The sequence below is a fragment of the Galleria mellonella genome, unplaced genomic scaffold (assembly GCF_026898425.1).
Source record: "Galleria mellonella isolate WM207_F2 unplaced genomic scaffold, CSIRO_AGI_GalMel_v1 utg905, whole genome shotgun sequence".
NCBI classification, from domain to species: domain Eukaryota; kingdom Metazoa; phylum Arthropoda; class Insecta; order Lepidoptera; family Pyralidae; genus Galleria; species Galleria mellonella.
The window spans coordinates 653,499-676,325 of NW_026442174.1; the positions used below are offsets into that span (position 1 = coordinate 653,499).

At 34.7% G+C, this 22,827-nt stretch overlaps 2 protein-coding genes across 4 annotated transcripts; one reads left to right on the forward strand and one right to left on the reverse strand.

Moving 5' to 3' along the window:
• Nucleotides 1–6,567: 6,567 nt before the first annotated feature.
• Nucleotides 6,568–14,063, forward strand: LOC113510609 (D-amino-acid oxidase). Its single transcript, XM_026894067.2, has 8 exons — nucleotides 6,568–6,774; nucleotides 7,035–7,138; nucleotides 8,288–8,491; nucleotides 9,719–9,944; nucleotides 10,568–10,632; nucleotides 11,591–11,708; nucleotides 12,321–12,429; nucleotides 13,501–14,063. Exons 1-8 carry the CDS (start codon nucleotides 6,691–6,693, stop codon nucleotides 13,590–13,592), a joined length of 1,002 nt encoding a protein of 333 aa, XP_026749868.2. The 5' UTR covers nucleotides 6,568–6,690; the 3' UTR covers nucleotides 13,593–14,063.
• LOC113510662 (omega-amidase NIT2) lies at nucleotides 13,584–22,762 on the reverse strand. 3 transcript variants are annotated; one of them, XM_026894142.3, is made up of 6 exons: nucleotides 22,624–22,762; nucleotides 18,520–18,666; nucleotides 17,191–17,375; nucleotides 16,546–16,714; nucleotides 15,471–15,704; nucleotides 13,584–14,452 (listed from the first exon to the last, which is right to left on the reverse strand). In XM_026894142.3, exons 1-6 carry the CDS (start codon nucleotides 22,634–22,636, stop codon nucleotides 14,346–14,348), a joined length of 855 nt encoding a protein of 284 aa, XP_026749943.2. In that variant the 5' UTR covers nucleotides 22,637–22,762; the 3' UTR covers nucleotides 13,584–14,345. The 3 variants fall into 3 exon arrangements, with proteins under 3 accessions (XP_026749943.2, XP_026749942.2, XP_052758465.1); XM_026894141.3 differs by having other exon boundaries at nucleotides 22,474–22,728; XM_052902505.1 differs by lacking the exon at nucleotides 22,624–22,762 and adding an exon at nucleotides 19,063–19,144.
• Nucleotides 22,763–22,827: the final 65 nt, after the last annotated feature.

Below are 22,827 nucleotides of genomic sequence, written 5' to 3' on the forward strand. Positions count from 1 at the left end.
ATTACCTATATTAACATTATGGATCCACCTATAGACCCTGGGGGACAACCCCCAGGTGTCTGCAAATATAACTATTCCATTCAATAATAGTTTTGATATATTGGGTGAATCTAGTATGGACACAGATGGTTCTAGCGTTGCAAGTTCTAAACGTAAGCGAGTACGTGGTGAACGTCGCATTTGCAAACATTGCAATAAAAAACGAAGGAGGCACACCAAGGGTCTTGAATCTAAAATTAAAGATAGTGATTGTCAATGTATTGAAGATGAGAATCAAACTCAAGTATCAATACCAGTTGTAAACAATACCGAGTCTGTTAAACCTGCTTCTCCACCCAGTACTTTAAGCAGAACTTTGTACAATGCCGAGGATATAGCACCTTATGTCGTTCATGTACAAAAAAATGAAACACATCCTAATGATAACACTACATTACATCCTATTGCATTTGGTCGCTTTTTACACACTAATAAGATAAATAATATAGTGAATGGTAGCCTCAAAAGAATAGGAAGAAACTGTTTATCGCTTTCTTTCTCAAATTTTGAAAATGCAAATGCATTTTTAAATAATAGTAACTTAGTGACACATAATTTTAAGGCATTTATACCTTCTTTCCATGTAACCCGTATGGGAATTGTGAGGGGTATTCCTAAAGATTGGACAGAAGAGGAAGTAATCCAAAATATATCAGTACCGATAGGTTGTGGGAAAATTCTAAAAACCAGAAGAATAAAGAAAAAGACAATTAATGAAGGACAACCAAGTTTTATTAATACTGAAACCATTGTTATTACTTTTGATGGACAAATATTGCCAAAAAGAGTATTTATGTTTTACACATCATTAACTGTAGATTTGTACATTTACCCTACTATCCAATGCTATAACTGCTGTAGGTTCGGACATGTCAAGATGCAGTGTCGTTCAAATCCTCGGTGTTATAAATGCAGGCAAAATCATACAGGTGATAAATGTGAAGTAGATGAGGAAAATGTTTCTTGTATCTTGTGTAATGGTTCTCATTCAGCAATTAGTAAAAAATGTCCTGAATATGCATGTCAGAAAGCCATTAAAGAAACAATGGCCCATAGTTGTGTTTCTTATGCTGAAGCATCAAAATTTCATCCTCCAACTTCTAAACTATATTCAGATGTATTAACATCATCATCTCCTTCCAATAAATCTCATTTTCAATCTTCTTTCCTTAAAGAGAAATCATCATTACCACATATACAATCATCATATAAAAAAACAGTTACACTTAAACCACGCTCTCCTCAAAAAATACAACAAGGATATGATCGTTCTGCCCATGAAGCCATAGTTAAGGAATATAATATTCCTGCTCCCTCTAATGGTTGTGCATTATCATCAAATAATATTGACAATAATCAATCCATCATTGATATTATTCTCATGCTTATTAAAGTGTTATCGCAATCAAAAATGATACAAACAACTTTACCACCGTCCAACGATGCCATGTACAATGTATTTTCTCAATTATTAACTTCTCACAATGGATTACAAAGTCCAAATAATTCAGTGGAACTGTCGTAGCATAACAAATAAGAAATCAGACTTATTTTATTTGATTAATAAATATAATCCTTTTATAATAGCTCTACAAGAGACTTGGTTAAAGCCAGGATATCCTTTTAGGATTTCAGGCTTTACAAGTCTCCGTGATGATAGAGCTGACGGATATGGCGGTGTTGCCATATTGGTCAAAAACTCCCTTCTTTTTTCTTCTTTTTCGCTTCCTGTATATAGCGGCATTAATGCAGCTGCTATAATTATAAATGGTATCTGTTTTGTTACTTTATATATTCCTGATCCTACATGCCAAATATATTCACAACTAGAACAATTATTTTCAATTTTACCTAAACCTTTTCTCGTAATGGGCGATTTTAATGCTCAGCACCAATCGTGGGGCAGTTCTACTTCTAATTTTTATGGTGGAAAACTCCTGACGATAATTGACACTTACAACTTATGTATTATTAACTCAGATGTACCGACACGTAGAACTGCACCGAATGAAGGGTTTAGTGCTCCTGATATTTCAATATGTTCTTCTGATTTAGCTTCTTCACTGTCGTGGTATCCTCATTCCTCTACCTTTGGAAGCGATCACTTTCCCCTCATTCTTTCTTTTCCAATTTCCATTCCCTCAAGTCGAAAGAGTGGTCCTCGACTTAAATATAATTTATCAAATGTAGACTGGAATATTTACAAACAATATTTAGATAATAAAATATCGGAGTTACCTATTGTTTATCATGGAAATGAACATCAATGTTGTAATGACTTGATAATTAATATGAAGGAGGTTGCTGATTTATTATTTCCTGTTAAAAATAGTGCTTCAGGGAAAATTCCCTCCCCACCTTGGTGGGACAAAGATTGTACGGAAGCAATTAAAAATCGTAAAGAAGCTGAAAAAAATTATAATAATTACATGACATCAGAAAATTTTGAAATTTACACCGCAGTTTCACGTTCTACTCGAAAACTACTGAAAAAAAAGAAATTGGAAGGTTGGAGAAGATTTTGTTCTTCTATCTGTCCAGAAGTTAATTCATCAGTCGTTTGGAATAATATTAAAAGATTCAGATCTGCCTTTAGTGATCATACATCACGTTCTGCACTCGATTTAACTTTAGCGAATAAATTTTTAGATCGCCTTGCTCCTAGTTATGTGCCGGAATGCCTTTACAATATTTCTCTATCCGTCTCTGACGAATTATCCGAACTTGAGTCTCCTTTTACTCTTGTAGAACTTAAAGGTGTTCTAGCTTGTATTAAAGACTCTGCACCGGGAGAAGACGGTATACCGTATTCCTTTTTTAAAAATGCTAGCGATGCGACATTAATTTACTTTTTAAATATAATTAATTCCATAATTATTTCGGGAAATATACCTACTTCATGGAAGTCTCAGATTATTATACCATTTCTAAAGCCTCATAAACCACCTTCTGAACCATCTTCATACCGTCCTGTTGCACTTTCCTCTGTCTTACTAAAGCTAGCTGAACATTTAGTGAAGAACCGTCTAGAATGGTTTTTAGAAAGTAATAACTTACTATCCCCGAACCAGTTTGGTTTTAGGAAAGGTAAGAGCACCTTAGATAATGTGAGCATTCTTATTTCAGATATTCATATAGCTTTCTCACAAAATTTGTCAATCCTCTCAGCCTTTTTAGATATAAATTCTGCCTATGATAATGTAATAATTTCTATTTTAAAAACTAAATTACAAGATTTAAATGTACCGGTAATGCTTTCTAATTTCATTATTAATATTTTATCAGAAAGAACAATACATATGGATCTAGATGAAGATACCAAATTATCTAGAACAGTATGGAAAGGCCTTCCACAAGGATCTGTTCTCAGTCCAATTTTATTCAACATATACACATACGATCTAGAATCATTCCTTGATAAATCCGTCAAAATTTTACAATATGCTGATGATCTCTTATTATATTTTATTGCGAAGTCCATAGAATCTGCTTCTGCCAAATTATCTGATTCATTAGATTTGTTAAAAACGTGGTTAGATGCAAATGGTCTTAATCTTTCTGTAACCAAGAGTAGTGTAGTTTTGTTTTCAAGAATGAGATCACCGCAACAAATTAAGGTGCTTTATGATAACTCATACATTCCTATAAAGACTGAAATTAAATTTTTAGGTATCGTGCTAGATAATAAATTAACAGGTCTGTCCCACTGTAATTATATTTCCACGAAATGTGAGCGTAACCTCAACATTCTTAGGTGCCTTGCTGGAGTTTGGTGGGGAGCACATCCCGTTTCACTAAAACTTGCTTATAATGGTCTTATAAGGAGTGTCATTGATTATGGAACTTTTTTGTTAGCTCCAGGAAGTTCATTTGCTTTTAAGAAATTGGATTTAATTCAATCAAAGGCCTTGAGGATTATCTCTGGAGCAATGAAATCAAGTCCAATCAATGCTTTACAGCTCGAAGTCGGTGATCCACCTTTGGTTTTAAGAAGGCAATATTTATCTGATCGCTTCTTTTTTCGTTGTTTACAATTATCTGATCATCCGCTTATTCAAAAGTTATCTCAACTATATATCTTTATTTCGTCTTCATCTTATTGGAAACATAAAAAACCTCCATGTTTAATACAAAGTTATGAAAAATATAAATCCATAGAATCTCCCACTTTTACATCGTCCTGTTTTCCCATTTATAAATGCTCATATCAATCTTTAGTTTTATCTCCTAATATTAAATATGATTTTGGGTTATCAAAAAATGATTCAGAATTGAATGCCAAATTTATGTTTATAACTGACATTGAATGGAATGAATGGCACTACATCTTTACTGATGCATCAAAACCAGACAATAGCGGTTGTGTAGGTGTGGGTGTGTTTCATTCACAATTTAATATCGTTCAAAAAATTAAACTTCCACCGGAATCTTCAGTTTTTACCGGGGAATGCTATGGTATTTTAAAAGCTGTAGAATATATACTTTTAATGAAATTACATAAGGCAATAGTTTTCACTGACTCTATGAGCTCTTTGCAAGCTCTAGCCAAATATCCGTTTAAATCAAAACCAGTTTATCCCATTATTTGTGACATAAGACAAAGTCTTTATCTTTGCATGTTGAGAGGGTATTCGTTTCTTTTGCCTGGTTACCAGGACACAGTGGTATTAGCGGCAATGACAAAGCTGACCTTATTGCAAGAGAGGCTGTAACTTGTGGTGATATGTATCCGTATCATAATTACTGTAGTGACCTAGCTTGTCTCCCAAAAATATATTTAAGGTATGCCTGGAAGGAATATTGGGAAAAAACAAGTACAATAAAAGGAAGATTTTATCGCCTTATACAACCCGATATTCCTTTCAAACCATGGTTTTGTAAATTAAAGCTTGGAAAGACCGCAACAACTATTATAACTCGTATGCGTCTAGGTCACGTATGCACACCTTCTCATTTATACAAGCTTGGTATTGTACAAAGTTCGTCGTGTAATTGCGGTGCTGAAGTGGCGGACTTGAATCATATATTCTTCTCATGTTCTAAATTTGACCACACCTCCCTTTTTAATCATCTCCGATCCATCCGTGTTCCATTCCCAACTTCTATTCTTACTCTACTTTCTTCCAATGATCCTATTATCTATAAAATACTATCTTCATATATATATGATAACAATATTAAGATTTAGTTATATTACATGAATACATTTATAGTTGCATCAATTGCTTTTCCTATATATTTATAAGTATATTCTCATATGTACAAGTATATCCTTCATATCCTATAAATATCCTAGACCTAATCCTTATCCTTTCTAAATTCGTTTGTGTTAGGTATTTTTATTACTATTATCGTTTCCCCGTTTTGTTCTTGGCAAAATACCCTAATATCGGGGTGAACGCCACAAAAGAAGAAGAAACAAGTGACAATGACATTGACGCTTGCTTTTGTTTTTTTCTTTTGGCTTTGGCTGGTTGTGCTTTTTTAATGAAAGACAATTAAATGGTAACCCCGCCTGAACTAACGGTATACGTTGGCAGGGCACCAGTGACGAATATCATTCCATCGTGATGATATATATGGTTTTCAGGGGGGACCACATGGAGGCCGACCTAACAATGGGACTGGTAGTCCACATTATTTACACTCTCTTCGAGTCCCTTCTCCCAAGCTCAGGTTTTATCTTTTATAAGTACAATTTTGCCACCCGGAGTCCCCGGGGAAGATTTTTTACCATAATGGTGCCAAACAAGTATACAGTCCGTCTGATGGTAAACGATCACTGTAACCTATGGACGTCTGCAATATTATGGGTGTCACGTGTGCGTTGCCGACCCTAAAGAAATCTTAATTTACCTTTTCTAAAGAACCTCATATTGATTGTCAGTAAATGACGATAAAAGTGGCGCAACGGAAAATTAATTTATGCACTTTCACGCTATATAAAATCGTGAAACGGCGGCCCTTGGAATAGAAAATGTAAACAGCCTTTTAGATATAAACATATTTAAGGGATTCAAAAGAACTTAATAAGCCGTCTACCTATGATGGTAAGTATAATTTTTTTAAACTGCATATTAATACATACATACTCGTATTGCCCGCTTGATGGTAAGTAATGTAAATTTGGTATGTATGATGCTGATTCCAAACAGACAAACATGGCTGTGTTTTGGTTTGAAGGATGGAATATGGCGTGAATTTACAGGGTACAGAGGAATAACACCTGAGTCCTCAGGAATGGCAATGCATGGGGGGTATTATGGGCGAAACAGTAGGTATACTCTGTTATGTCCATGGTACTGCTCATGTCTACAGGCGACGGTTACCATTTTCCATCAGGTGAGCCGTCAGCTTGTTTGCCATTCTAAGTTGTATAAAAAAAAAAACTTTTACGTCGAAAAGCTGTTTAGTAAGGAATAATCATTTACCATATTTAAGTGTTTATTAGGTACACTTATATTATCTGTTTGGTTAAATACAATATAGAAAATATTATTCACCTTTGACTCTTGATAAGAAATTAAAGTATCCACAACATTAAACTTTAGATATCAACTGCATTAACTTATTGTAACTTATATTCTCAACTTGATATTGATTTCGGTCTATAATTTAGTAAATTCGTATTTTTACAACGAACGTAATATAATGGTTAAAATAGCAGTTATTGGTGGCGGTATTAACGGTTTTAGTAGTGCGGTTAAAATTAAGGAAAAATTTAAGGATGCTCAAGTAAGTTTTCTTTATAATTATTACAAAAATTAAGTACTTTTTCAGAACAATTTTAACATTTATCCTTTTACAAGCATGCACACTTGGTACAAATCATTGTAGATATTTGAAATACTACGATGATAAATTTGTTTTACCTCAGATTGATCTGATAGGATTCGATTCTTGCTACCTCTAATCTCAATGATTCTTGAATGTAGAATTACAAATTAAAAAATAATAAAAAAAAAAACATTCAAACTGTATATCTGTTTACATAGGTAGTATTATTTTCGGACGAGTTCTCCCCAAACACGACAGGCGATGGATCTGGAGGGTTGTGGTATCCGTATCTTTGTAGCAACACACCGGAACACTTACTCATGTAAGTTATGTTAATAACGCGTGACATGAAAATAAATATAAATAAATAATAAATCGACTGATCATTAATTTTTTTTTGTGATTAAAATATTATTGCATGTTTAAAAAAGAATTAGTTTTGAGAACTAATATACGAACAAAAATTAAAATGATTATTAATATATATTAATTGCTGTTCTTAAAAAAATGAATCATAAGTAAAAGTGAAATTTATATTTTAAAATGGTTATGATACCTACTACTTTTTTTTTTGTTTTCCTGATAAGTAACAATCTTAGTAGCTATGTATGTAAAGCGGTAACAAATAATATAATATTAATTAATAAATAAAAAATAAATAAATAAACGCCTAATATTTGGTAATAGCAAAAATTTCGACTTTTACAAAACAAATTGCATCTGTATTCCTATCATGTTTATTGACCAGTAATAAACCTAAATATCACGTAGATATCATATCTTTATAATTATTATTCTTTGTTGGGTCACTGACCCAGCAATTGTAATTTCTGTTTTTCTATTTTAATGGATGATTATGGAATAGTAACTTTGGCGGAGGTTTTTTTTTAATGGATGACAATGGAATAGTAACCCCGCCAGCGCTAACGGTATACACTGGCTGGGCTGGTGCCCAGCCACTCTCACTGTTATGAGAGATGATAAATGAGAATAAAAAGGCAGGCCAGTTAGCCCATCGTGATGAATTCACCTGGAATTTAGCATGATGCTTTCCAGGGAGGACCACGTGGAGGTCGATCTGGTTAGGCATATTGCTAACAATGGGACTAGTAGTTCGCATTATTAACAATCCCCTGCCCCACTTTGGCGAGGTTACCTCACCTGTGCTACCAGTGTACGATGGCGGAGCATTTGCTAAGAATGATAGGTGAGAATGGAAGCCGATCTATTAGCCTGTCATACGAATTCAACTAGAATTAACCATGATAGTTTCCGTGGAGACTCGCGTTAACCTGACAGGTTTTTAGCAATTAAGACACTAATCTTTATTACTAACAATACCTGTCGCCGGAGTTCCCAGGTTCGATCTCCACCTGAATCAAAGACAAATAACAGACATTAAGAATCGATTTCATTCGATTATAATGCGTATGTATTTTGGTTTGACACATCAGTTTAACCTCATTTGCAGAAAATGGGGGATAGAAACGTATCAATTCGTACATGGATTGTGGCGTAAAGGTGGGCATGACATCAACTTAATGCCAATGTATTCACTATATAAAAATAAGGAGAGATTCATTCGGCCCAAGTGGGCTAGTATGGTATTCGGTTACCACGAACTCGAAGAGAAGCAGTTGAGGTATCTTGGCGAATTGTATTCCTCTGCGTACAGGTATTGGCAACATACTTCATTATTAGTTATTTAAACAGAATTACTTTGTTTAATTCCGCTACCATTAGTTCTTCCTGATGCCATTAAAAGACTACCGACTATACGTCTTTCAAAAAAAGCGTTCACGCTCACTTTCTATCTTTATCCGAGCAGTAAGTGCTTTATATTATTCCCAATTTCGTGTATAATATAGTATATATCATATATGTGTAAGTATATTTGTTATTCATATATATTTATTCGTTTATATATGCAATTCTAGTATGTATGTATATTAATAATTAGTAGTACCGCATTCGAGTATTCTGACACTTCCCTATGGTTGACTGGGAGAGAATGCTTTTAGCATTAAGTCCGCCATGTACACATATTTGTACTCATGAATAAATAAATAAATAAATTAGTATGTGTGTGACTGCCAACACTCGAAGATTGATCGCCACTATTACTACCAGAAATTCCAAAAGTTTAGTTTAAGACTAATGTGGAAGGTTATGGAACTTCTGGTAGTAATAGTGGCGGTCGATTTTTAAGTGTTGGCAGTCACACACATATTAATAATAGCTGAATTGAACAAAGTAATTCTATATTAAATAAACATTGATATGGAATTCCGCAAGATAGGAGTAACACCTAGTTCAGTAAAATATTTCATTGCTGTTGTAAGTTGTAAGTTTTTTCTTACTATTTCGTCTGCGTTGTTTTTTAATAGATAATAATGGAATAGTAACTCCGCCCGAGCCAACGGTATATGCTGGCACAGGTGCCCGTGAGGGATGATAGGTGAGAATGAAAAAGTAGATCAGTTAGCTCATCGTGATGTATACACTCGAAATTCAGCACGATGGTTTCCAAGTGGGACGTCGTGGACTTGACCGAGTATAATGTTAGCAATGAGACTGGTAGTCCGTATTGCTAACAATTCCTTCCCCCCAGTATAATATCAGCCTATGTCCTTCTCCATTCCAAATAATATGTGTAGAACAAATTTTATTCAAATCCGTCCAGAAGTTGTTGTGTAAAATGATAACGATCATTAATTTGTATATCCTCACAAACCTCATGGTTATGTAGAATCCCGGCATGATATAAAAGGTGCGTGTTCAAATCCCGCTAGCTTCTAAATTGTTTTATCACATAATTATTGATTGAATAATAATTTGCATATTTTTTATAGCTTTTTATAGACTCCTTAAAATAAAAAACTGTGAATAATCACTGTTTCAGTGCCGGGGAAACTTTCTCTACATTTGTACTGCTGCCACCTTCAATGATTAAATATATGGAAACTCGTTTCAAGAACGCCAACGGCAATGTAATCAATGCTCGGGTGGGCTCGCTTCACGACGTCATACTTCGCGACTATGACGTTATAATTAATTGCACCGGTTTGGGATCAAGAGACATGGTGCCTGATGACGCAGTTTTTCCGATAAGAGGACAAATTGCCAAGGTGGATAGACTATCGGTCTTCGACCTTTCTTTGAGTCACAGAACCTTGTAACTTTATGTTTGCCTGCAACCTTAAAAGCCATTTATTTATACACTATATATACATTAGTTGATATAGTCAGCAATTCAAAGCTTTTATCGAGAGATTTTTTAATAGGTGAAAACATGGCCGTAGCTAGTGGCAGGGGGGCATTGAGGGGAAATATCCTACCTTAAAATGCTCCTATCCTACCAAAAAGTTCTTTTACCCTACCTTAAACTTGCGTCTAGCTACGACCCTGGGTGAGAATGATATAGTACCTACATTATCGATATACACTGGCAGGGCACCAGTGAAGGATGATAGGTGAGATTGAAGCAGGTCGTTTAATACATTATGACAAATTCTCTAATAATTAGCTTTAATGGTGGAAACTATGTGTGGAAGGGAGAACTGCTTGGAGCTCGACCTGATTGGGTATTTGCCTCTGACTACCCCGTCAGTGATTACGGTCGTGAGCGTTGGTGAGAGAGAGTGTTGGTCAAACTCTTTATGAGTTTTCACGACTTCTGAGGGTCAATTTGTATGACTATAGCCGTATAGACAGCTTTTAAGTACTTACCAGCTCTGTTTGTTGGTTCTAGGTCGTGGCGCCGTGGGTTAACCAAACAATAATGGACGACGACCGTGAAAATTACATCATACCCAAGTAAGAATATAATAAAGATCCGTTTATCCAAAATCCGCTTTATCCGAACAAATTTTTCCGAATTTTTTTCTTACACTCCTCTTCATATTTATTATTATATTAGCCCTCATTGTTCACTGTCGAACATAGGCCTCCACTATAAAAAGAGTTTTACCAGTAGTTGCCACGCTTGGCAGGCAGGTTGGCAACCGCAATTAGGCATTGGTGCTGTTTCAAGAAAGACGTTACTATCCACCTCTCTACTATTAAATACCTGTAGTCACCTCTTACGACATCAACGGGAAATGAAGGAATGGCCCATTCTATGCCGGGACTATACAGTAATAATATACTGTATATTAGTGTGGTTTCATCTTTATTAGTATTTAAAAGAGTAGATAATAAAATTTAAACTTCTGTTTTTCTCCGCTGCCAAATATGACGAATATTTTTTGTAAGAAAGCAAAATAAACAAGTTGTTCCTATTGAAAATTTATTAAAAATAAAATGTTGTTAAAATCTTACTAAAAGTCATAAAAGGTGCAATAATAATAATAATAATTTTTATTTCGGACTTTTTTGGTGCATTAAATATTTATTAGTAACAATATTCTTAAAAACTAATGTTAGTAAATTTACATACACAATACACATACACACATACAATATATTAAGCAGTATACAGATAATCACCGCTGCACAATTCCATTGGAAATTGCGCAGCAGTGATTAACGTACACACAGCCTGCTTGCTATCATACTCAGGATGCTGTTGGCGCTGGCATGTACTCTGCGCACCAGGGATGCACATCTTTTTATGTTATTAAGTCTGCTTGGGTCTAATCTACACCTGACAGAGTTGAAATTTTGCGTATATTTATAGTTTTGATAATAAATATGATACAATATGTAATGTGATAGGTAGTCATGTTTGAAATGTACCCTGCGTCCTGACTGTAGCAACGCTGTTATATTTCAGTGTAAACATGTGTGTATTAGGAGGGACACATCAGGAGCACGATTACAACAGGCAAGTCGATGAAAAAGACAAGGAAATGATTCTGAATGGTTGTCAAGCGATACTACCCTCGTTGAAGGTATACCTGACAATATATTTAACATCTTTCCGAAGCCTGCATTCATAAAAAAAAAATAACAACTTAAAAGTGCTTGTAAACAAGTTCATTTAAATTTATACCACTGCTTAATCTTCCAATATGTGCGATTCTCCGTCGCACTGGGGGCTACACATTTTTTGTCCTTTTCGTTGGAGAATTTGTTTATTTAAATATTACATTTATCCTCATAAGTCACTACGATGAGGTGTACCAATTGGTGACTGCATTTTTTGGAATTCTGAGTGGATTTTTAAAGGGGTTTAGGGTACGGGATAAGATGTCACTATGTGCGAGGGCGTAGGATACGATAGTGACAGCTTTGGTCTCCGAGGGAAATATCCACTAATAAGAATAAGAATATAAGAATACACTTTGTTTTTAATATATCTACGAATAATTATACAAAATGTGGCGCGGGGGGGGGGGGGGGGGTAAGGTATTATGAATATCCCCTTGTAAAAAACTCTGCGTAAAAGCATGCAGCTTTACCATATTTTATTAAATCAAATGCATACACGATTAATCTACAGAAAGTGTTATGCGACCCGTGCGTTCGAATGATAATAACTTCTTTTGTACATTTGTTTACAGAATGCTCAGTTGGTGAATCACTGGGTGGGATTGAGACCCGGCAGGAGCGAAATAAGACTCGAACCAGAGGTGATAGACGGTAAACTGTACATACACAATTACGGGCACGGTGAGTCCAATTTCAACATTATACGATTCTTGATAATATCTCACTATTAGAGGGATTAAAGAATTATTACTAATAATTTCATTGCTAGCAATATCTCGGATTAGGTCGACCTCCACGTGGTTCCGCCCGGAAACCATCGTGGCTAATTCTAGTTAAATTCGTCAGGATGGGCTAACTGACCTGCTTTCATCCTCATCAGTCATCTATCACTGGTGCCCCGCCAGTGTATACCGATAGCGCAAGCGGAGTTATCATACCATTATCACCTATTAAAAAAAAACCTTCCTTTTCATTAATCATCTCTCACTGGTACCCCGCTAGTACTCCAGTGTATACTACCGGCAGTGGTTTGCCATTCCATATATCTCACTATCGTATGGTCTTATTTATTATTGCATTGCCTTTGTCCCCATTTGGGGTCTTTTTGTGAAGTGGTGGATCTCATCTACTGGTGACGAGATCTTACGGTGTAGTAGTTAATGCAAAGAACCTATGTATCATTGGAATACGTTTAAAAGTGTAGACCTTAGTACGTTATACCACAGATAATGTAATTACCAAGTCTATGGGATAGATCTTAGATTATGGATATAGTACGTTATACCAAAAATTTCTTGTTCTTAGTGTTATATTAAGTCTATGTGACAGACGATATAAATGGATGGATAAGACGGTGATTCCAATCCAAATAATTAGTTATTTTTTGTTCTTAGCTCCAATCAATCACCCACTTGACAGCCCGCCATTCAATGGGGTTGATTCTCGACATTTCTTTAAGCCTACCCCTAAAATTAAAATTTCAATTTGAAATCACATTGAAGCCTATTATCGAATTCTATATAAGTTCTAACATACACTTAATTTCTTAAAATTATCAGTCAAAATTATTATAAATTAAGGTTAAGATATATATATATATATATATATATATATATATATATATATATATATATATATATATATATATATATATATATATTTATGCATTTTAGAATCGATCTTATTATTTGGGATCGAGAAGAGATTTGTTTATTAATAATTTAAAAATAAAAATAATACTGCTTGTTTCAGGTGGTAGCGGCTTTACCTTATTCTGGGGCTGTGCGACCAATGTTGTGGACTTACTTGAAAAATATTTAAATAAAAGTCAATCAAAACTTTAACAAATATATTTGTGTAATAATATTAAAAAAATAGAATTGCAAGTTTTAAATCTTACAAATACCTTAATGTGTCGTTTTTATGTTAAGTAATATTTAAACAATAAATTGATCCCTTGTAAAAGAGTCATGAAGAAAAGGGTGCATTTGTAATATTTTTAATATGTTTCTTAATGTCTTTCTATACATTTATTTAAAATAAAATCATATTATTTACAGTTTAGATTTTTTGACTCAACTATCGATTTAATATGGGAACTCTATTCTTTTTTAACCAACTGTCAAAAAAACGGCGATAATGTCTTTTAGAATATAATATATACGAAAGTTTTTGATGAAGTAAATTAAGGGATTACATTATATATGTATGTCTCCTCATTTTATACCAAACATTTTCATCATTAAAGAGAATTGTGTAAATTATACAGTTTACACGATAGTAGCATTAAATAAATATGGCGTCGAAAATTTTTTTTTAAATAATCACACTTTGGATCTCAGTCTGATTTTTTTTTGTGATTTTCATTAACTGTTATTTCAATTCAATTGACAATCTTATTAAATTCATTGTTCATTCGTCTTTACTTAATTAATTCAATTATTTATCTTATAAAATATTATTGCACATCATCATTCATGTTTGCAGTTTCTAATTAGCATTAAAATGTTTGTTGAAAAATAAATCTATATAAATTTTTCCCCTCTGCTATTGAACAGTGCTTGTTGCACTTATCACAGATTATACAAATGTATAATTTAATCTGTTTGGCATTTATTTGTTTTATGTACAATTTCGTAGATATCATTCCTCTTCTGTCTCCTTACAGGTATTTGGCTTCGTACTTCTTCTACTGTATTCAGATCTGAAAAAAGAAAATATAAAATAAATAATTAAAAAATTGTTGAAAAGTAAATTGGAGGTTTGAGTATAGTTAGGATAAAATTATATATGCATAGATACAATGCAATACTACGACTTTTAAGACAGTTTTTATTTTTAATATCCACTTTTTGCATTGTGAACGATTCTATTACTGGTTGATTCTAGTACTGGCCTGCTCTTCTGTAGGCAAAGTGTCTACAGGCGTGTCATGCAGTGTAATTGTATGTATTCTAATTGGATGGATAAAAAGCATGCCACCGACTCGCTGAGGGGAGACAGTTGCTAATGGTGCCTCCTTTGGCAATATCATTTAAAAAAGAGTACACAATTTTTTTTTTATTTATTAAGTTCTGTATTAGTTCCTTACAAACTCCTCTAATATTCACGCAGGGTTTTTGTGGAATAAAATGATAAATGATAAAACATGATTGTATGAAAAAATATTTCACGAACCCCCTTTTGCTTTTTTTCCATGTATTTTTTCATTTCAAAGATGTTGTAGGGACTGAATGCTTCAATCCATATAAGTTTTTTATTCATTTGCATAATTAGATTTTGAATAAATACAGAATTAAGTATAATAGTATCTATCTTTATAATTTTGTTTTTTTTTTTACTGAAGTAGTTTTCGCAGCCCTTCTATAGAGACTTCACGGCCCCCCAGAGGAGACTTTGTATAAAAGTCGATTGCTTGGGTACCTCTGTCCCATTCGTGTTTCTACCGTGAAGCAGTTGTGTTTGCGTGACTGTGTTTCGGTTTGAAGGGTGGGATATGGCGTGAATTTTGAATGGCAACGCATGGGGAGTATCATGGGCGAAACAGTATACTCTGTTATGTCCATGGTACTGCTCATGTTTATAGGCGACGGTTACCCCTTTCCATCAGGTGGGCCGTCAGCATGTTTGCCATTCTAAGTTGTATAAAAAAAAAGACTCACATGCTGAAAAACACTGTGATAGATAATCTATGAATAATACAAGCAGAGTGGCATAATAACCTATGTCGGCGAGCAGCGTGTCGGGTTCGTGGCCGAGCGTGGCGGCAGGCTGCCCCCAGGGGTCGACGAGCAGCGAGTGTCCCCAGGCCACGTAGTCGGCCGCGGCGGCCCGCGCCGGGCTCACCAGCGCCACCCACAGCTGCAGGTCGGAGGCCCGCGCGCGCGCCAGCACCTCCCAGTGCCGCGGGCCCGTCGTCATGTTGAACGCGCCCGGGTACACCAGCAGCGAACACCCTGCACGACACATCCGTATGGATACTCCTATCCGTGTGCTTGTAAGGCAGCCACCAGGAAGGGTGGACAATGACAGGGTACAAAAGTGAAATTATAGGGTACTGAGACATAACGCCATCATCATTATATCTTTAACCGTCCACTGCTCAACATAAGCCTCCCCCTTGGGGGGTTTTGCCAGTAGTTGTCACGCTTGGCAGGCGGATTGGCAACCACAGTTAGACTTTAGAGATATTTTAGGAGGGACGCTGCTGCCTATCCCTCGCCCTTCCTTTGTTGCCTCTCACGACACCTACAGGAAAGGAAAGGGGTGGCCTATTCTATGCCAGGACTACACGGCTATAACACCATAGTTCTGAATAATATCTGACTGAAGAGACCCATATGGTAGTCTATGGAAAACGAGTAATTAGAAAGTTCGTTCTACAATATGCATGCGCGAGGATAAATCGAGCTCAATGCACGCATAGAGATTATGTGCTATGCACTTACAAATGTGAAAGAAGTCTGGTTCTTTAACTTAATATGGTAAGGAACGTCATTATTATGGACATTTATCACGTCCCGGCAAATATATACCAATTTAGTTTTTTTTTTTTTTTTATAATTTAGAAAGCTTATACCTGTGTCAGCCTCTTATAAATCTTAACAAAATTAAAGACTGCTTACTTAAAAAAAATACTACATTTTCCATTCCTATTTTTACCCATTCTTTTCAGATAAAAATGCATTCCGAATTTGACAGTAGAATCATAAGAAAGGACTATTGAAAAATACTTAAAATTAAGTTTACTTCAACAAAAATTTATTTACGTATGTTTCCAACTACAAAAATACCTACCTTGATCGGCCATAATTTGCGCCATCTCCGGGAACCGCAGATCGTAACAAATGCCAAGTCCGATCTTTATGCCGCCGTACTCGAAGGTGGTGATCTGGTCACCCGGGGACAACACGTCCGACTCTCTGAACGTTATCTTGTCAGGGATGTCTATGTCGAATAAATGGACCTGAGACAAATAATAATAAATGCATCTTTTATGCAATATAGAATGGCATACAAAGTATATATGTGTGTATATATATATATATATATATATATATATATAATCATATCAGCCTTTAGGTGAGGTTGCCACGCTTGGCAGGTGGGTTGGCAACCGGAGTTAGGCTTTTAGAGATGTTATAAGAGGGGCGCTGCTGCCTATCCCTCGCTCGTCTCGAGAAATAATTACATGGAACAAATAAATGAAACACTAGGTATCTTGTTATATAGTGAGGTCAAAAATAAGGGCTGGAATAGAGCCGACTGGAAGAGAATGTATGAATTAGTTGCCTCGACAAGAGAAAACTCTTAAATAATAAGAGAGAATAGTATGGGATGGAGAAGGAAATAGGCTACTTTTTATCCCAGCCTATGAATATATCTCTATTATGTGGAGGAAGTCGCGGGTGAAAGCTTGTAAGAAATAAAACATTAGCAGACCTTCCTGTGCTTGGCGAGCAGCTCGCCGGCGGGCCCCCACACGGTGCAGGTGTTGTAGAGGCGCGGCCCGCAGCGCTCGGGCAGCGACCCGCCCACCACGCACACGCGGGCCGCCGCCGCCGCCGCCGACAGCGCCGCGCTCGTGCCGCCGCCCGGCACCTCCTCCGCGTACTCCGAGAAGTACTCTGCGCCCACACACACCATCCATTGATACTTTTCGTGTAGAGCTAACGCTACATTCAATGGATTATCGGAATACTTACCGACACGTACAGTCAAGTGTGAGCGGGAGCAGTAAATTGTATATAATTTAATGCATTGGCGTTTCATCACGGATCACTGACAACCAGGGCCGTAGTTAGATCCTAGTTTAAGGTAGGGCAAAAGGACTTTTTAATAGGACAGAAGCCAAAATTGACTTTAAAAAACTAGATCTGTCTAATTTTCTTGAGGTCTTTCATTTTATGGTAGGGTACTGGGCTATTTAAGGTAAGGCATTGCCGCTTAATGCCCCCCCCCCCCCATTTCATTACGACAACCAAAAATTAGATTACTGTGGCACCAAACTATCAGCGTAGACTCGTAAATTGATGGAAAAGCAGTTATCGGTCGGCACTGTAGTGATGTAGAAGCAGTAAATAAATGGAGAAAAACAAGCATTACAAAAGACACCAAGCGATGATGCAACTCCAAGCCCATTTGGTTACGCCAACTGTAGCATATGCTGAAGTCAACTAATAAATAAACACGAATTAATATCCTAATCGTCATTCCATCGGTCAGCGCTTACTCTAAGATGTTCGAAGCCGAAAACTAGCATTTCCCTAGTAAATAAAGTTCGTGGCATACATCTTGGCCAGAAATACAACCATGATGAGTGAACCATTTAGTGAGCTACTGGCTTTCCCACTATGGTGACCGATTTTCAGCCATAAAGATAGTTTACAGTAAAATCTCATTTAAGCTTAAAAAATCCTTAAAATTTAGCACTCCTATAATAATTAATTTGACCACTTAACTTTTTAGTAATGACATATCCCCAGACTCAAGTCGGCACTTATGTATTGTACTTAGCTTTTATTTTAATATTTCTGATGAGGACAAACAGTTTTTAAAAGTATTGTAAATTTTTGTTCAATTTTCTATCTCTATTTTATTGTTGTGTTGATATAGAAGCAGTAAATGAATAAAAAAAACAAACAACTGAGGTTCTCTGTTAGATAAATCAAGTTAAAAAGTAAAAAAAAAACACCCAACAGGATAATTATAAAAATTAATAGTTACTACGAAAATGCCAATTGAAATATCTTTATCTGCTTTCATACGTACTGGTTCCATAAGGTGCATTGAAGCACTCGGGCAGAGCAACTAGCTGGGCGCCCATCTCCTTGGCCTTGTGGATCTCTCTAACTGCAGCCTCCACATTTTTAGCCTTGTCTGGACCCACTGATAACTGAACCAGCGCTATTTTCAGACCTAAAATGTAATAGGAAATTAAATACAAGTACTGTCTAAACAATTTTAAATAGCTACTTTTTTAGTTAGGTTTTTTAGTCTGCGACTTTTAGAAAAATTATTAGAAATAAAATTTACATTTAAAAGCAAAGCTAAGACATGTTTGCCACATTACTTTTGGTGTTTTTTTTTTTTTTTATCAATAAGAAGGACATTCTCAATTCTTTTTTTCTTTTGTTTGATAATTAAGCAGTTATTTTAATTTAAACACAACTGGCAAATTATTAATCATAAATTATCATAGAAATAATAAAACAATATGAAAATCATGTTCCAATAAAACTATTGAACAATTGAAAGTCAAAAACAGTGGGATTAAAACTTTGATAATGGTGTGGGGTTATAAACCTGTACTACCTATATTCATGTTAAAATTTGCTGACTTTAATATAACTGAGAAGATTGTACTCTCATGTTAGTCCCACAATCATTCTGAGTATATAGATAAGTAATGAAATATATAAAAATACCTAATACAATTACAAAGACATGTTATCTCCAATTTATTATCACATTTAACATGAGGCTGCAGGAAATAATATATTTACATAGTTATTATAACCATTATCTGTCTGACTGACTGTAATGATAGAATAGAATAGAATAGAAATCATTTATTCAAATAAACTTACATTGAAGCACTTTTGAAAAGTCATTACATTTTTTTTAATTTACCGCTCGTTCGGAAAGCTGTCTCATCACAAGAAGAACGAGCAAGAAACTTGCGTGATGCTCTTTTAAATAATTTTATTATTATTTTACATTTTTAAGTTTAATTGTGTGAATACAAACCACCAATTAGCACTAATTCAATTAAATACTCAAAAAGAAAAAAAAAATGAATACATAACCAACTGGTTAAACAATTAATAAGAGGAAATCAGTCATAGTGATTAGAGCAGACCAGTCCCTACAAGCAGCACCCGTTCACGAGTATGACGGATGAGCCAGCCATCACTGCGCTCGACCATATTTTAGGGAGCCCAATGACCCGGCCCACCACGCCGCCACAAGTCTGGACATTTCAGTGAGCATGACTACTCAAAACACTAGACCACGTCAAAGCTACTCACAATTGCCATCTGATAGTTATAGTATTCACATTTTACATAAGAATGCATGCGGCAATTAATACAAAAAACCGCTACGCTTTCATATTTCTAAAATTAATCAATTAAATCAAGAAAGCAATGAGAAAATAAAATTATAACGTTGTATGCTAATAAACTAATTATTTACTTGATATGTTGTCATCTATGAATTCGTCTATCCTGTAATAGGCTTTCTTACATAAAAATTGTTTAATATAAGATTTGAATTGCCTCTCTGTCAGATTTAATGCAGATTCCGGCAGTTTATTATAAAATCTTATGCAATTACCATAGAATGAATTACTGATTTTGTGCAGACGGCATTTAGGTAAAATAAGCTTATTTATATTGCGTAAGTTTCTACTTGTACAGTCTTTGAGTTTTTTAAAACTCGCTAAGTTCTTCCGTGTATACATAATATTTTCATAAATGTATTGTGAAGTAACTGTGAGGATATTTGAGTCTTTAAAGCACTGACGTAATGACTCTCTCGAACCCATACCATAAATAGAACGTATGGCTCTCTTTTGTAAAACAAATATAGTATTTATATCGGCTGCTTTACCCCACAGCAGTATGCCATAAGACATTATGCTATGGAAATAACTAAAATATACAAGTTTAGCCGTCGCCACGTCTGTTAATTGCCTAATTCTTCTAATTGCATATGCAGCAGAACTGAGTCTACTGGCCAATTTTGAAATATGGGGCCCCCATTGTAATTTCGAGTCCACTGTTATACCTAAAAAAACTGTATCATTAACAAAATTTACTATTTCGTCATTAAGCAATAACTGTGTATTTATTAGTCTTACATTAGGAAGTGTAAATTTTATACACTTTGTTTTGCTGGAATTTAATAATAGGTTATTACATGTAAACCAATTTAATATTGCAGACATAGCACAATTTACATCGTCTAATTGATTACTTTGACGTCCAATTTTAAACACTAACGAAGTATCATCCGCAAACAGCACTATATCTGCAATTTTCTCTACCATAAAGGGAAGGTCATTTATGTAGATTAAAAAGAGAAAGGGGCCTAAGATTGACCCTTGTGGAACGCCCATCTTAATATTAGCTCCCTTAGATTTTACACCGTCAATATCTACAGTTTGAACCCTATCCTCTAAATAAGTTCTCATTAATTTTAGATCATTATCTCTTATACCATAATGTTCGAGCTTGTACAAAAGCGTTTTATGATCCACACAATCAAATGCCTTTGATAGGTCACAAAAAACTCCGAGTGCATCCTGTGACCTCTCCCAAGATTCGAAAATATGTGTCATTAGCGCAACACCTGCGTCAGTGGTAGACTTGCCGGCGGTGAAACCATATTGCTGACTGTGAAGCAGTCAGTTAACCCTGATGATGATAATAATAATTAACCACTATCAATATACTACCAGAGGGAAATTGTACAAAAGATGTTTACCTGGGCACCTCTGTCCCATTTGTGTTTCTACTATGAAGCAGTTATGTTGGCATGGCTGTGTTTTGATTTGAAGGGCATATAGCGTGAATTTACAGGGTACAGAGGAATAACACTTGAGTCCTTAGGAATAGCAATGCATGGGGAGTATCATGGGAGAAACAGTATACTCTGTTATGTCCATGGTACTGCTCATGTCTATAGGCAAGAGTTACTGCTTTCCATCAGGTGGGCTATCAGCTTGTTTGCTATTTTAAGTTGCATAAAAAAATAAAAAAAAAGAATATACTAGGATTCTCAAGAGAAAAGTCGTAATATACCATAATTCCAAATTTCAGAGAATATCTCATTTATTGAAAAATTTATTGTTGAGATCCAAATTGGAGGATATTTAATAACTAATAGAATAGGTAATAAACATTGTTCCTTTGATACAATTCCATTGTATCAATATTAATAAATTGATATGATAAAAATAATAAAACTGATTTATTGGTTTCAATCTGTTATGATCTTATCTATTGGATATTGATGAAATAAATTTATTAACTTTTTCAATTTTGACAAAATTAACTCAAATATAATGCAACTAATATGCCTTTTTAATTGAGAATATTTTAGTTGCTTTAAAATTAAATATATATAATTTAAATTTATTTTACAAAAAAACTTCAATTATGGCCAAATTAATATATGGCAACATGGAGAGTAAAATAAGGTAATTATTTCAGAATTGACAAAGATATCATGGAACATACCTTTTTAATTCCTAAAATAAACAAAATTATGGGTAGACATATTTATAAGTACACTTTTTGCACAATTTCAATAAAAAATTATTTACTTAAATTCTGCCAAAAGTTAATTTTAATAATATAAGAATTATTCAACAGAAATATAACAATGTAAAGATTAAGCAATACATCTAATAGATATAAGAATTTAGACATATAGTCTATACCTACACCCATTGGAATAGTGTGAAATTTTAGTACAACCAGTAAAATATTTAGGTATTCATTAATAAATAGCAAGAAATGTAATAATAATGGGGGTTTTTGATAATTATATTTTTCCGCCTACTCTAAGCAATTAAGTTTTCTGCAGAGATAAATACTAGAAAAAAGAATAATTACTATAGGAACAACCATTCTAAAATAAACAAAGGAAAAACATGTTTTTTTTTTTTTATAATTTATAGGCAAAGCAGGCTATTTAATGTTTCCTTAGATACAATACCGCCAACTAAAAACACGGGTTTCTTTAGAAATCGTGGATGGACCGCGTCCGGCGAACTTGTATTCATTGTAGCACAGATATAATAAATGCGAACTATTTCGCTATCTATTAGCAATTCTATCGAAGTTGTCTAATTTATGTATCATTTACCTCTTTTAATCATTCTGATTTGAATTAATTACTATTATCAACAAAAATAATAATCACAGTATCAGCTGTTGAATCTACACAACCATATTCACTTCACAGCTGTCACAATCAAACCACTTATCAAATATCTGTCAATTGCTATGTTATTGTCAGTAATAGGAATGATTGACGGTATGGACATAGATAAAGATTATTCTCTAAAAT